The following is a 16,023-nucleotide window of genomic DNA, read 5'->3' as shown; positions in this document are numbered from 1 at the left end:
TTATTTGTTATTTGCACTTCATCATCATTAATCATAAAACTAAGGTCTGAGGACTACGCTCTAAGGGCACAGGTCTTTTGAAATGAAACAGGCCAATCAAAACCAAAGCAATGTTATTTAAAAAAAACAAAAAAACAACGATTTTAGGAAGTTTTGAATAGATTTAAAGTCTTTGAAGATAAGAATCACTTATTTACATGAGTTGATTTTTTTAACACCTAAAAACAGAAAATACTCTGACGTAAGAAACTGATACAATAATGTGTATGTATTTTCCATAAAAGAGACACAGTATACTGAGTACTAATTGATTCAACTGTGCTAGTGTCTCAACTATTCTCCAGCTTCTTAGGATCATTGCCAATTGTTAAATTCAAGCAGGAGTTAAAGCTCCGTAGGCTATATTCTCAATTATCCTCCGAAATGTGTTTGTTTTTGCTTAATATATTTGCAAAATTTTTAAAAAGAATGATTTGTTGTGTGGAGAACACAACACTTAACTGGATATGTGTGTAGGGCAGGGGGCCATGCCTTGTATGTATTTTATTATACATGTATGGAGACAGCATGTGTATTTATAGCCACAAGCAACTGTGTGCGTGCACTCACTGAGACGGCAGTCATCTGTCCACGTGACTGGAGTAGAGAGACATGCAGGGGGAGGAAAAGGAGAGCTTGACCTCAGACTTGTTTGCACTTTGCCTGCTATGTGGGTGAGTGTGTGTGTACATGTATATTACACTCAAAGATGAGTAGACTTGTGTTAGAACATTCCTCTTTTATTATAATTATAAAAACCGGGCAGTGTGCTGCCCTGCTGTGCCTATCTCAGCAGACATTGGGCGATAGGCGGTGTACACCCTGGACAGTTCGCCAGTCCATCGCAGGGCCACATATAGACAAACACATTTCCATTCCCTCACACTGTCACACCTACGGTCAATATAGAGTGATCAATTCACCTAATCCCCATATCGCATGTTTTTGGACTGTGGAAGGAAGCCGGAGAACCCGGAGAAAACCCACGCACACACGGGGAGAACATGCAAACGGAGTTGTTCCAAACGGGGCTCGAACCCAGGAACCCAGGTCTTTTTGCTGCAAAGGCAAGAGTGCTAACCACTACACCAAGTGTGGGCCCTCTTAAAATTCATGTAATCTGCAAAAGCTTAAAACGACACCGTTTTTAAATGTGAATGTCTGTGTCTCTGTATGCACCCACTGTGGTACATTTCCAGCTGAGAAGATAATCAAGACAAGTATTCCTGTTTCATGTTAGATGTCGTACTTTGCTGTGGGAAATACCGGGAGCTCATAGTGGAAATTATTGTCTGTGGCTGAAATTGCATTTACTTTTCCCCCTGCGTTTGTCAGACTGTGTATACAGGAATGTGTAGCCATGGATGTCTGTGTAGTACAATGTTGCTTGTTATTGACAGATTAGAGGCCACATTATACTTCTCCGACTGCGTAACCACGGAGACACCTCGAGCCTTCTTACTTCTCCGTCGTGGTGACGGACACGCACTGCAATTTCCCACCCGATCACTAGGGGTCACTGTGCAAGGTTTTTGTGCTTTTAGCTACAGTGAGCAGTGGCGTCCGAGAGAGAAAGACTGTTGTTGTTGCAGAGAAATAACATTGACAGTTGCCGTTTCTCACTTTTCTGTGCCCCGGAAAGCAGTGTTAAGATAATTTGAGGGGAGAAATTAGCCACTTAGGCCCAATTCCAATTCCTATCTTAACCCTCAATCTTAACCCTCAAGCTCAACCCTTAATCTTAACTGGCCCTCAAAACCAAGTGTTGAGGGTTATTTTGTCACTTAGAAATGGGACACCCCTTAAAGGCAGATACGTCTTCAGACTGTGGGGGGCAGAATAACGCGAAAGCTGCGTCCAGTCTGTCAACTCCAAAAAAGAAGAAGAACACATTTACGTCACGATTATTTATTTATTATTTTATTTCAGTCAAGTTATTAGGTTGTCAGTTAGTTATAAGATGATACTCATACAAGTACCACAACCACGGACATATTCAGCTGGCAGTTACCACACACCACGGCTTATTGAAGGGTTAACAATAGCGAACGATCGAGCGTGCGCACCGGCCGGCTATTGACAAACGATCGTAAAATAAAAATAAATGTTACGCAACAATGACGTCAGTAATCCATAATATGGGCCTAAACTAGGATAATACAATGGTTTTCATAATTTTTATATCTCTATTAACCAAGAAAATACTTAATTTGTATCGCACTTGCTTCGCTGCTTTCGACGCCATCTTTCTCATGTGAAAACACGCAATGCATTCTGGGTAGCCCTTGCTCCCAAGGGTAGTCTTGGAAAATCTCAATATTGAGGGCGATACTCAATACTCAACTCAATTTTTCTGAGAATCGGGACAGCACTTGCACTAGCGGGAGCGCGCATTTTTGAGATTGAGGGTTAAGATTGAGGGTTAAGCAAGGAATTGGAATTCACCCTTAGAGTCTAAACATGTGCGGTGTGTATTAAGATATGACGTATTTATAGTTTGGCACCGACGCTGTCAGCGGTGATCAGCTCCGCCTCTGTGGACGGTGCTCGTGCGCACTGTGAGCCGGCACAGAGCAGCGTTAGCTCGGCCTGTCCTGAGGACCAATCACAGCTCTTGACGTCTCCGTTGTTCCTTGACGGAGTGACGGACACTTAAAAAATATTTAGTGCAGCCAGAGACGACGCAGAGGCTCTGTGACAGGCTCTGCGTAACCTACGTAGAGCACGTTGCGCAGGAGTATAAATTGGGCTTTAGTAGCACTCGGGCAACACAGACACAAGGAAAAAAAACATAATAATGCATCTGTTGGGGATATATTTTGTGTGCTTATGGTCGCAGGACCTTACTGTAGAAATAGTCCACAAAGTTCACATGTGTGCGTCTATGTGTGTGTGTCTGTGTGTGTGTGTGCGCGTGCACGCGGCAGGCAGACTGCTGGTGATTAGGAACAACAAGGGCAGAGTTCAGCTGAGTGAGTGTATGGAATGCTAATCCACATTGTCATAAGGCGAGCTTCAGTCTGACAAAGGACTGGAGACATAGAAGGGTTAGGGTCTGTTTGTGAGTGTGTAAACATTTGTGTAGGTTTATGTGTGTCATCGTAGCAACCAGGCTTTTAGCTAGGATTTCTTTTAGAGGGTGTCCCCCCTTGCCCTTCTGTAACCCCCCCCCCCCCACACACACACACACACACACACAAAAAAAGGTAAAGTGGCATAATAAGGAGTGGAAAAGAGTTGTGTTAAAATGTGCCAACGTTTGCACCCGCACACATTCATTAAGAAATAAAGCAACAGGAATAACGAGCAGGGGGTGTGTGGGTGGTGGGCGGTAAGCTGTCAACTGTCAGGTAAGCAGGAATTACAGGGAGAGACACAGGCAGCCATTAGTGCAACACACATACATAAATGTTCTATATGGACACTGGACACACAGACACCCATGTACGAATGCCTTTCATTCTTTCTCTGCACACAAACACCAGCCCAGTGCCACAAATAAGTACACACACACACACACACACACACACACACACACACACACACACACACACCCACCCACACCTCCTTATAATGAGCTGTCGCTTCTCTCCTCGGCACATCTGCTGTGGTGGGGGTCAGTCAGATGACTGGGTGAGCTGGTATTAATGTCAGTTTGGCCTTGTCCTCGCCCCCTGTCTGTGTTTGTCTCATACACAGACGCACACACACACACCTGGGCAGGGGGGAGTAACATATTGGGAATTTGGGATGTTTTGCTAGAAGTGCTTTCAACCTCCACACATGCGCACACACTAGAGCTGGGACGCGTAGTCGACTTCAAAATCTCCCCCTTTTTTTCCCTGTTGAATCCCCGTTCCAAACAACCTACCAGGTGAACTCTCACTCCAGTCAAGTGGTGGCAGTAAATATGCACTAAAACGCTCAGCAAAAAACACGTCTACGGTCTTCAAAAGTGTGGGAATTTTTTTCCCTTAAGTCTTCTAACAATGCAGTTTGCAGACTATGCAAATTTACTTTGGCGTACCACAGCAGTACAACAGCAATGCACGAGCATTTGAAATGAAAAAACCCTGAAGCGCTGTTTCAGGATGGCAAAAAAAACTCTGTATATGCTGTCGATTTTCCCCCTTCCCCGCCCTGAAATGTTCGTTTATCAAGCAGTCGCAGTAGTAAACCAAAGATAAACGCTACGTTAGACAGTTGTTGTCTAGTTATTGATTCCATTCAATAGAGAGTCACACAGACAGACACGCAGGCGCCATGGATGTATAATATGAACTGGATAGAGCTCCGCCCCCTCTGCCTTGAAGACAATTTTTGCATGGTGGCCACTGTGGGTACTGCAACAAAAAATCCCATGGAGCCCAAAAAGCAATTTTCCCATTGACCGCAATAGTAAAAATGACGCGTGTAAAAGTGTCCACAGGACACCTCGAGACATGGACACGGGCTTTTATAAATCTTTATATTCTATATTTTTAATTCATGGAGATTCATGTTTGAAAAACATTCCTAAAGGCCATAATAAGCCCAGACAAATCTTATTTCTCAGAGTGACGTCACAGCTGTGTACGAGCACAGCCAAGCGCGGTCATGTGGCGTCTCGGGAACAGCGCTGCTGTCAGTGAACCGTACGACATGAACACTTTATGAGAAATGTGAATAAATGAAGACAATGAGGGGGTTTCATTTACATTTTCAAAATATTATGACAAAGCAGGTTTTATTTGTTTATTTCGGTGCTCATTAACAGAATCGGGAGTTATAAACCTACTTTAACACGTTGTTATTGTTCCTAATAATAATTATATAAGTATATAAGGGAAATCAGACAAAAACAACATGATTCCTGTAACACATATAACGTAATAGTCACGGTCCTAACCCAAATAAACCATTTTTATTGATCGTTTTAATCTTTAATTCCGTCATTGTACTTTTCAGCTTACTATATTCATTTCGCTATCGTTGGTTTTGCATTTATTTACAAATCCATGGTTAAAAGCCGAAGTTAACGTGACGTCGGTATTCATGAAATCCGGCTCGTTCACATAGGCGAGAGGAATTATGGTAGGGACACTACTGCGCATGCTCTATGGGCCCCATAACCCGGAAATAAACGCCAAAAAACTTTTTTGGCATATGCGCTGGGTGAGCAGCTTCATAGGAATGAACGGAAGCGAAAGGGCGGTGCTCTATCCAGTTCATATTATACATCCATGGCAGGCACGCGTGCGCACACACACACACACACACACTCACACTCACACACACACACGCCTCCAGGCCTCCACAGAGGCAAAGACACAACCTTGATATTGGAGAAAATCCAGCTGACGCAGATCCAGCTCACCTCCACACCACTGCAGAGGGTTTATTGTTGTTTCTGTCAATTCTCCTCTCCTCTCTCTCTCTGTCCCCTCCTTTCCTGTCTCTCTACCCTGTCCCATCTCTGTCCCCTCCCTCTCTCCCTCCCTCCCTCCCTCCCTCCGTCTTCTTCCCTCCCTCCCTCCCTCCCTCCCTCTGTGCTGCAGTGCTGCCTTCTGGAGGAAAAAAAAGAAGGAAAAAACACCAACCACAAGCACCTATAAGCAGACAAGCCCCCTTCTGTAAACGTACTCACAGAGACATACCTGGCTACGCATATGGCTCCAGCCTCCTACATTTGCATGCACATGATCATTTACCCATGTCCTTGTAAACGAGGGACAATCCCCTACACACCGTACACATGAATTCATAGGCTCTGTAGTAGTTGTTTCTGTTTTGTTTATGTGTGAAAATAGACAGTTTTACTGCTGAAGAAGATGCAGCAGGGAGAATATTTCAGTCTGAAATGTCACACAGCAGTGAATAATATAAAACAGAAACATATCTTTATGTTTTTAGAAGCAAGTACGAGCCAGTTTGATAAATGACACAACTGGTGTGTTTGTGTGAAGGTGTAATGTCCTTGTTTTGGCATGTAATTTATGACAGTGTGTGATACATCAGAAACAGAGTGATTATTAGTAGCTAATGTGATTCGTGGCTGTCACAGTAATTAGGCAGGTTTCTTCAGAGGCTGTTTAGCTTTGGTAAATTCTCTTGGCAACATAGATGAAAATCCTTAAAGGTGAAGTAAGTAGTTTCTAGTGACATCTAGAGGAGAGGCTGAAATTTACAACAAAGATGCAACCGCGGCCCGCGACCATGTTATTTAACATGACTTTTTGAAACACTACGGAAATGAAACAAAAACTATTATACAGCGACTAGACAATGCAGGAGCGCATAATATGTATAAAAAAGTGGATTTTGGGTTATATAAACCCATAAATACTACACAGTGTCCCTTTAAGTCCAGCTGATGAAAGGTTGTTTATTTGTTTATTATTCTGTGTGCGTGTGCGTGTGCGTGTACGTGCGCGCTCATTCTTACTAGTCAACTATTGATTCTTTCTTCAACATTTTTCTCTTTCTCTCAGTTTTTATACTCTTTTTCTCATCGGATTCCCGCTCTCTTTCACTGCCCTCTTTTTCTCCATCCTGTTTCTGTCTGTTGCTGTGGTCTATCCAGCAGCTCATTGTACATTTCTTGTCCCTCCAGTTTCAGTGCTGTGTGTGTGTGTGTAATGTGCATGTGTGTAAACTGCAGGTTGCCTGTGTGTACTGTCAGGCCTGTCTGCCACAGATAAGCATCAACTCCTTTAGCTTGTGGCCTCTTGCTGTGTGTCTCCTGGATTTGCTCAAAACACACACACCCACAAACGCACACTGGCGGCGCCAGCAGTATTTATTTGATCGTACAGGGCTCACGGGTGCGAAGTTGACACACTGAATTATAAGCAGTCAACATACACATATCCAATCATGCCGTATGTATAACAATGAATGTGCAGAAATACATAATGACAGGCCATCTTGTAGCCATGTTGACTTACCAACATGGTTTTACTTGTGTTTTATTCATAGGCTTTCCTCAACAGGCTCATTGTCTCTGCTCTTTACTCCATTATTTATCCATTTCCCTGCCACCTTCATTCTCTCCAACACTGTATCACGGCCGTTTCAGGCAGTAGCTCACTTGAGCTGTTCACTTTTAATGCCATTTGTCTCCATTTTCCATCTCTTGGATTTCATTTGTCTCTATTTCCTATATTTTAAATGCCATTTGTCTCTATTTCCCCCCCCCCTCCCGTGACTGGGATGCCAGCTGTAATTTTTTTCCCTCCACTTCTTCGTTCTCAGTCCCAGGCTGCCTGACACGAGTGTGCATCATTTTAATTGTTGCGAGGATCCCTACAAATGTTTCCTGTGCTACCTCTGTGCTCCGTTTTGTCAGTTTTACTTGCTGAGTGTGTTTAACCAGCACTTTGTCTCCGTGTGTTTCAGAAGTCGGTGGAGGAGGAGAGCCAGGTGAGGAGATCCTCTGCAGACCTCTGCTCATCCAGTGACAAGTTGGTTGATGCTGACCCTGCCAGAAAGGTCAGTCGTCAGTTCCCCCCCTGCACCCATCCATCCATCGCTCCATCACCTCCTCCTGCTCCGGCGTCACATCCTCTATCTCTTCTCCCCCTCCTCTATGCACAGTTCAGCTCTCAGGGTCACCACCCCTACCCCCACTGACAGACACACCCCCTGTTCATCCATTCATAGCGGCACACTTCTCTTCTCTGACCTGTCAGGAATATACTTATGGCACTGCTGAAAGGCTCTACTCTTTACCACCCCCAATCACCATCTTTACACACATTCAGAGGGAAGATGCACTCTATCATGATGATCTTTTTTCCTCCAACACACACACACACACACACACACACACACACACACACACACACACACACACACACACACACACACACACACGCACTCTGACTTTCATGTGATACCTGATGGATGATCCCTTATCAACATGTATGCATGCATATATTAGCTTTATTAAATTATGGCACCCCAAGTGCCATGTGCAGTACATCACATTCCCTTTTCTTCTCCCGCTGTTTCTCTCCATGTACTCATGTGTATGCATGTGTGTGTGTGTGTGTGTGTGTGTGCACTTTTCCATGCATCTGATCTGCCATTGTGATTATACACCCATTCAGCTGCAAAATTGTATGCAAAGGTCGATAAATGAGGATTGAAGAGCAGCCATTGTGCCTTTGTTGCTGTAACACAAAAGCTAAAAAAGACAAATGTTGCCATATTGCCATATTTATGTGTGTGTTTTTGTTTTCCACAGGGGAAAACATCTCCACCTTCTTTGGTGTTCAATCGTCTTTTTTCGGATATCAAGGAGGAGCCAGGACACCCCACCCTGGTCCATCCCAGGTACTACATCCTATTAACCTTGACTAAACAGCACTGTTATACCATTGCATATGTATTGTTTAGAGTGTAAGGTGTGATAGAGTAAGTGTGATAAAAAGGCATTTATAATGTATCCTCAGACTATGCTTATCAGGAGGATAAGCATAGTCTGAGGATACATACAGGATTTGGAATATCACAAGGTTTTAGACAGTTGGTTGAGGAGCAACCAACTGTCTAAAACCTTGTGATATTCCAATCCTGTTGTGATTGAAAAATAACTGAACATGTTGTCTAGCAGCTCTCGTGTGTTTGTCTTGCTCTGTGAAAGTACACGTTTGCCCTGCTTGCGTCCAGAAAAGTGCTGTGACGCTGTAAGAGGATGAGTTATCAGATGTTTGTCTGAGTGTCAAAGTTTGTTGTTAAACATGGGTCACGGCTGAAATAATGTCTGCCTTGAGATGATTACAAGCATGTTTCAGTTTCCCTTTCAGTAAATTTCCTTAACCCAGTCCATACCTTCGGCTTTAAGGGTAGGGTGCTCTGATAGCTCACATAATAATAAGTCATCTCATCCACATTAAAGGATGAAATTAGGTGGTTAATGGTGCCATAGCTACACGTGACTGCCTTGACATACTGACTGTATTTAGGCTTGCAGACGTTAAGACATGAAATGGCAGGATTAGATGACAGGTCACCTTTCAGAAAACTGCATCCTTTGTAATAATGAAATGTTTTGCTGCTTCAAACGCATTAGTGGCTTACTTGTCTAAACAGAGCCTTGCTTACATTATTCAATCACATCTTAGCCGTTTCATTTGAAGGCGTCTCACATTCTCATCCTGGCAGAGCAGGCAGTGCTTTATTTCCATGTAGTGCAGAGGGAGCAGGGTCTGGTTGGTTGTGCTGTAGTTTTTCAGGCAGAGCCCCACTGAGCTGTCATGCTTAACCTAGTTCACAGCTCCAGCCTCAGTGCTGTCTGGAGGGGACTGCTGTGGGGGAGGGTTTCAAAGCTCTCCCCTCCTCTCCTCTCCTTTTCCCACTATGCAGCCAGAAATAGACAGATAGTGTTTGTCAATGGCTTCAGCTCATCTCCAGGTCCTATCTATGTCTCGGTTGTAGCCACAATCTGAACATTTGTGATAAGCTGAAGGTCTGTTTGGGCTGATATCCTGTAAACACATGATAAGAAATATCCATATTCCACACTGTTTTTCAACTCATGTCTTCATGTGCACTTACTGTAGACTAAAGCAGTCATCCAATAAATGTTTTTCTTTTACTACTCTGTTTCCGCTTCTGAAGGTAAATGCCACATCAGCGCTATTGTGTGAATACATGTTGTTAAATCTATATCAGCACTGTAAAGAACATAACTCATAACATTTTATGGTCTTAACTGCAAAGTCAGAGAAGTATGTGAAAGGTGACTCTGCTACCATTATGGCTAGGATAATAAAGACTCTGACAAAAACAGATACTGGTGTCAGTAGCCTCTATGTATATTATCAATAGCACACTACTATACCGTTGAGTGTTCAAGTGAAACCTTTCAAATGCAGGTTCAGTGTTCTGTGTAAAAAAAAAAAAACAGTAAGGGTTTATCTTCCTGTGTTTAAATGACTTTTCTCTATCTGTTTCTCTCATTTCCAGTTACTACCTGTACACGTATGATAAGATGGTGGCTCCCAACGTGTCTCTGCAGCGGGAGGCGGAGATGAGCCCTGAGATGCTCGGAGCGCTGCTCAAGTGCCACTACAGCCGCAGAGTGCTGGGCCATGTCGAGCCACCCATAGGTCAGTAATGGTGCACACATTAATACACAGAGACACACTTTACACATTTTAGCAAAATTACAAGCACATTTCAACTCATACATCCAGAATCTAAATAGGGACTATGAACATATGCGCTCTCTCTCTCTCTCTCTCTCTTCTTTTTCCCCCCAAAACCATCGCAAGCAGACAAAGCTTTATTCATCTGTTATTTCTTTCTGGGAAAGGTTGTCAGGCTGCTTTTGTAAAGCGCCATTGCTGTAGTATGATTTAGCTAATTATTCCATGGTCTAGGAATATTAAAAAAAAAACTATTGGATAAGCAGGTCAGAAAGCCACAAGGCTGTGGGTGAAATAATGAACGTATTTGAATTGTAGCTTTTTAATTTTCAGCCTTATTATTTTTCATGAAAATACTGCATTTACTGCAGTGCAGACATAAAATGTGTTCAATAACTGATTACTGAAGTTTTTTGTACTATGTTGTTATCATTAAACTGTTATATTTTATCAGCTGGAACAAACACCTTCATTTGCATGTTATAATGAAACACTGCACTCAAGTTTAATCAAATTGGATAAAAGAGAACCTACTATTGTGTCAGTAAATGCAGCAATGTCCATACACTGAACCATTGTGTTCACATAAGGCGGTGAAAACAGCAGAGCTGAAAACATGTGAAAATGCAGGAAAATTGTCTCTATCTCAAAACCCAAACATTAAATGATTGGCTTTAGAACAGCAGTAGTGACCTAGTGTGAGGTGGCAAATTTACTGAAGTTTCATGTTCAGAAATCACTTTTATGTGAGGTGTAGCGTAGCAATGTCATGATGAAAATGGTCAGGATGTCGAGTTGAATGTTTGATTTCCTGTTTTGAATTCAACACATGTACTAGTTTTATCTGCTGCTTGTGTAGTTTTGTGAATTGACACATAATGCATGATATAGGAAAAGATAGCTGTCAAATTGGGGCTTATAACCTTTCTCTGGTTTAAAGCTGCGCCTAAAGAATTTAGAATCCACTGTCAAATATTTATGAACTCTGGTTTGAACTTTATATTAGAATTAGTTCAAGGTTTAATGATTTACACAGTCTGTGGTAGGTAGCAGGGACGATAATTGATTATGAAATATTAAGAGGAACACGGCTGTGCGAGGTTGTCAGTTGTACAGTAGAAACACAATCAGCACTGACATGTCTAAATACATCAAGCACATACGAGTGTGGTCTGTTTGCATACATACAACATAAGCAGCAGAGACATGCAGATCATGCACATGCAGCACACTCAAAGAGCTGACACGTGCTTACTGTAAACATACAACCGCCAACCAATACACACACACACACACACACACACACAGTTAACGTTGCAGCCTGCAGCAGCACACACATAATCATACATTGACCTTCACATAAAGACTCTGGGGGAACCTCACGATTGAGCATGAGGGGTGAAAAGACAGTGACCTCATCTCTGTACTCTATGATTTTATGTGAACATTGAAATGTGTGTATATTAAGGCATTAGAGGTGTGTTTATACACATGTACAGTATGTGTTTCAGTGGAGTGTCAGGGTGAGAAAGAGAATCACAGCAGTAGTTTCCGTCTGTCGTTATCACTTCATGTTGAATGTCTGTCTGTCTCTCTCTCATCTCTCTGGCTTTGTGCTCTCCTTTTTCTTCTCCGTCCAATCTGTTTCCTCCTGAACCTCCATCCATCCTCTCCAGCTTCCTTTCTTTCTGCCTCCCTCTCAGTCTGCTGTCACTTCCCCCATCCTCTGCCTGTGTGTGTGTGTGTGACTGCCCCAAATGACATATTATGTGTGTGGCCATTGTGTGTGCGTGTGCACCTACACATAAGCCATCTTGAGTCCGTAAATGAGAGTCCTCTCCAGCGCCAGACAAGCTGTGTACGGAGCATGCCGTTTCCTGTCACACACATACTGTATGAATACATTACTCTGGTAAACAACCCAGTCTTCGTCATGCTCTCTCTGTCACTGTTTCTTTCACTGCTTGCCTGCACATGCGCCACTGCAGCATCTGTCCACGTGTCCTTGTGTGTGGAAGTGTAGCACAGCACTCTTTGATCAGTTTTCCCCATGATGTGCAGCGTTAAAGGCCACAGTAAGGAAACAAGGCAGAGTGGGGAAGGAGTGGTTTGTATTCCTCCCTCTTCTCTCTGTGTCTGAGGTCACACGCAGGGAATTTGTGGGCGAGTGTTTCGTTCCTTGGCTGTTGCCATGCCGTGCTTGCGTGCGTGTTCAGAGTAAGAAAGGAGGTGTGAGCTTCTGTGAGGTTGTGCGAGGGTGTACCGTAGCGTAGGCGGGAGTGTGCACCTCTGTCTTTAAAGCACCTTCTATTGTTTTTGTATTCCCCTTTTTAACTCCTTCATCCTCCTCTCTCTCCCCCCCCCCCCCTCAGATCTCCATGCGTCACCTCCCGTTGCTGCTAGTGCTGAGGAGGCCAAATCCCGAAATGCCGCTGCTTCCTCGGCCACCGAACGGGAATGCCAAACCCATGCAGTTTCCATGGAGACGAGCAGCCCTAGCTGCAAGAAAGCCACCCACGCCCCTGTCCACACCCCTCCCCCTCCTCCCCCTCCTGCATCGTTGTTGACGCCGGTAACGGAAGTAGTGGCAAAAGACACAAGCTCCACCACAAGTGGCGCTGCAGCGGTGGTGGGGGGGTTGGAGGACGACAAGGACAGGATTGTCGTGGAGATCATGCAGATGTACAGCAGGCAGCAGGATAAGCTGAACTCCACGCTGCACAAGCAGCTGCAGCTGGAATTGGTGAGAAAAAACAAAGACCAAGATAAATGAGCCCAAGATAAACTAGACCATAACTGTCCACGCTTATTAAAAGTGTCCTTGATGTGGATGTGGAGGTGAGGTCCACCTTCCACTGACCCCTTCATGTTTCCCTCATATCACATGAAACATTTAGGCACCAGATGGTTCTGCAGCAGCACAGTTACTCTAAATGACAATGTTTGGTTAATACACAGCATTGTATAATTATTGGACAGCGTGGACATAAAGAATTACATTCCCCCATATCCAAATGTGTATTTGACACCTGTCTCCTAATAGAACGGCTGAAATGTCGAGCTTTTTTCCTGACAAAGGTCAATAGTATCACATCATCATGATTTCCTCTGACTTTAGTCTTTGTGCCTTCAGGAGCTGGAGGCTTTGCGCGGGGGCGAGGCAGCAAGGTTACGGGAGCTGAGCGCCGAGCAGCGGGAGCTTCGCAGTGAGCTGGAGGCGGTTCACAGCGAGCAGGCGCGGCAACTAAACCAGGCCCGCCAGGAACAGCTGGAGCTAGAGACCCGTCTGGAGCAGCTGAGGCAGCAGGCATGTGCCTGTGAAACTGGGGTACAGCGCCAGCAAGAGGCTCACTACACAGCACAGGTAGAGGAGAATTTATATGTGATGGCATCAAAAAAAGAATCAGAATGATACAATGCATTGCTTTCTTCTCAGATCTTAGTCCAGTTGGAATCAAATTCATACTTTTTTGCATATACAATAAATTAATTTACTTAAATATATTACCATCTTTCATCTGTAATTTTTTGAGCCTTACTCAGTTCTTTTAATTTCAGGTCAGTATTAATTTCACACCATTAGTGAGAGGCAAGGTTGAGATGCTTTGGTAATGTGCAGAGAAGGGATAGTGATTATATTAGTAGAGGACACAAGGGCTAGGGCAAGATGGAGGCAGATGATCCGATATTGCAACCCCTAAAGGGAGAAGCCCAAAGAAGAACAGTTTGAGTGGATTGGTGGACTTACCAAATGAAAACATATTTATTTGAATAGTAGTTAGAGTCGGTTGCCTCTTAAGTCGGTGGTCAGTAGTTCAAACCATGGCGGCGTCAAACCAAAGAGGTGAGAAATGGTACCTACGGCTTCTATGGCAGGTGCAATCCTGCGATGGATGAGGATCCCATTAAAGGGGAGAAGAAATACTCCAAGGGGCTTCCTGCCATAGAAACCTGAGTTCAGCATTGGTTGTAAGAGTCCAACCAAGTCATTCAACCAACTTTTCCACTCTTTAATATTGCTCTCTTCCTGTTTCATCTGAGAACAGTGCAGGTTGTTTTCTACCAAAACGTGTGTTTCAAAATGTTTCTGTGATTGAGCGTCTTGACAAATTGTGGCCATTCATGTCCATTGTTTAGGTTTCAGCTAGTCTTAATCTTGAGATAGACTGTGGTCTGTTGGCCTCGGGCCAATACTACTCAGTGCTGCAGTATCCTCCACCTCTTCCTCCTCCTCTCTGTTATTGAAGCTCTAGCTCCTCATGCCCCTGCTCCCCTTGGCATCAAAGTCAGGCTGTCTACCAATTTGTGAGAGAGGCTGTGCATATGTTTGCTATACTTAGGTTAAACATTGTCCTTTTTTTTGTAATTCTTCAATTTAACAGGTTTTTAAAGTTAGTAAAATCATGACACCTTGCTCATGGTAGAATCGCTCATGGGTGTCCTTTTTGTCATGTTTTGGGTAATTCAGATGATTTGTAGTTTTTATTGTACAACTACAGAATCCAGCTCTGTGTTTGGATCACCACCAAAATCGTATATAATAATAATAATAACAATTTCATCCTTGGGCCATAGCCTACATCCCCAGAAAATGTCATCACAATTTGTCTTTTAATTTTTTAATCTACTTTCTAGATGTTTTAATGTTGTGCTGATTAGAGATGTATTATAATATTAACTTTACGTTGGGGTTAGGATATCATGAATATTGATGTATTTCACTATATTCCAAAGACAAAAACCCTTTTTTTATGAAAATAATTATACTAGACTGAATGTCTCCTAATGTGTTGTTGTCACAGCTTGACTTCATGTCTGTGTCTCCACAGTTGTCGGAGCTTCGTCAGCGTCTGGAGCGGGCGGAGGCGGACCGTCAGGAACTGCAGGAGGAGCTGCGCAGGGAGCGGGAGGCGCGGGAGAAGCTGGAGCAAACCATCGCCCAACTCAAAGAGCAGATGGCTCGGTCTACCGCGGGGGGAGGCAGTCCCTCTCCTCCTCTTACCCCTTCAACTGGACCCCCTAATGCCCACTCCCCACTCTCCTCCTCCATCTCGGAGGCCCCAGGTTCTGGCCAGAAGTAACTGCCACTCCTCCGAGTGCCTCCCCTCCCTCTCATCTCCCTCATTCCTTTCCCCCTCACCTACCGCCTCTACAGACACAGTTAAGGACTGACTTGTGTTTTTGTAATTTACATCAGTTAAAAGAAAAGTTTTATGGTGTGTGTGTGTTTTTTTTAATTATTATTATTATTATTATTATTATTATTATTTCTTTTGTTCCCTCTGTCCTCTCCTTTAACAGTATTTAAATTTTTTTGTGGCATGTATAATTTTAATTTATAGTTTTACTGAAAAAACTGCTGCTTCACAGACGGGAGTTTGGCTGAGTAGAGACAAACTCAACCATCACTATTCCCCCTTACATTTCACCTCACCCCTTGTTGCTCACTCTGGATTCTGGAGATTTGAGACTTCAGCACGGACACTTCTCTCAGCTCTTTGTGGACGTCACCTCGCGATACTACCTGGCACAGCAGCCGGTGCCCACAGACACGTAACAGCACCTGGTTGCATCTCCTCTCCGTCTTTCTGTACCTTCAGGCCAGTTGCTCCAGCGAATGCAGGAAACTGCACAGACATAAAAACTATTTTCTTTTTTTTGCTTCCTAAAATACAGAGAAAGAAAAGGTATAACGTTAAGATATCAAATTTATGTGGAGGAGAACCTTTACTGTAAAAGAAAAAAAAAAGATTTTAAGCAGAAAATATGCCAGTGGTGACATTGAACTTGAGTGAAATGACTGTTTTGAGTGTGAGGCACACAAGGTAAAAAGCTAACAGACTGTTTGGCC

The 16,023-nt window shown here is 43.6% G+C and overlaps 1 protein-coding gene across 1 annotated transcript in view; it reads left to right on the top strand.

Annotated features, from left to right (window-relative positions):
• Nucleotides 1–15,340, top strand: part of skila (SKI-like proto-oncogene a) — a gene marked incomplete at its 5' end in the record, with an annotated part of 30,010 nt that extends 14,670 nt beyond the window's left edge. The window contains 6 exons of the mRNA XM_083907734.1: nt 7,417–7,509; nt 8,267–8,355; nt 9,991–10,133; nt 12,545–12,915; nt 13,306–13,536; nt 15,002–15,340. Coding sequence (XP_083763860.1) covers nt 7,417–7,509; nt 8,267–8,355; nt 9,991–10,133; nt 12,545–12,915; nt 13,306–13,536; nt 15,002–15,253 — 1,179 coding nt within the window. The 3' untranslated portion in view covers nt 15,254–15,340. The remainder of the gene's footprint in view (nt 1–7,416; nt 7,510–8,266; nt 8,356–9,990; nt 10,134–12,544; nt 12,916–13,305; nt 13,537–15,001) is intronic.
• Nucleotides 15,341–16,023: the final 683 nt, after the last annotated feature.

The sequence above is a fragment of the Microchirus variegatus genome (assembly GCF_963457635.1).
Source record: "Microchirus variegatus genome assembly, chromosome: 21".
NCBI classification, from domain to species: domain Eukaryota; kingdom Metazoa; phylum Chordata; class Actinopteri; order Pleuronectiformes; family Soleidae; genus Microchirus; species Microchirus variegatus.
The sequence above is the reverse complement of the archived record's forward strand: the minus strand, read 5'-3'. Positions and strand labels throughout refer to the sequence as shown.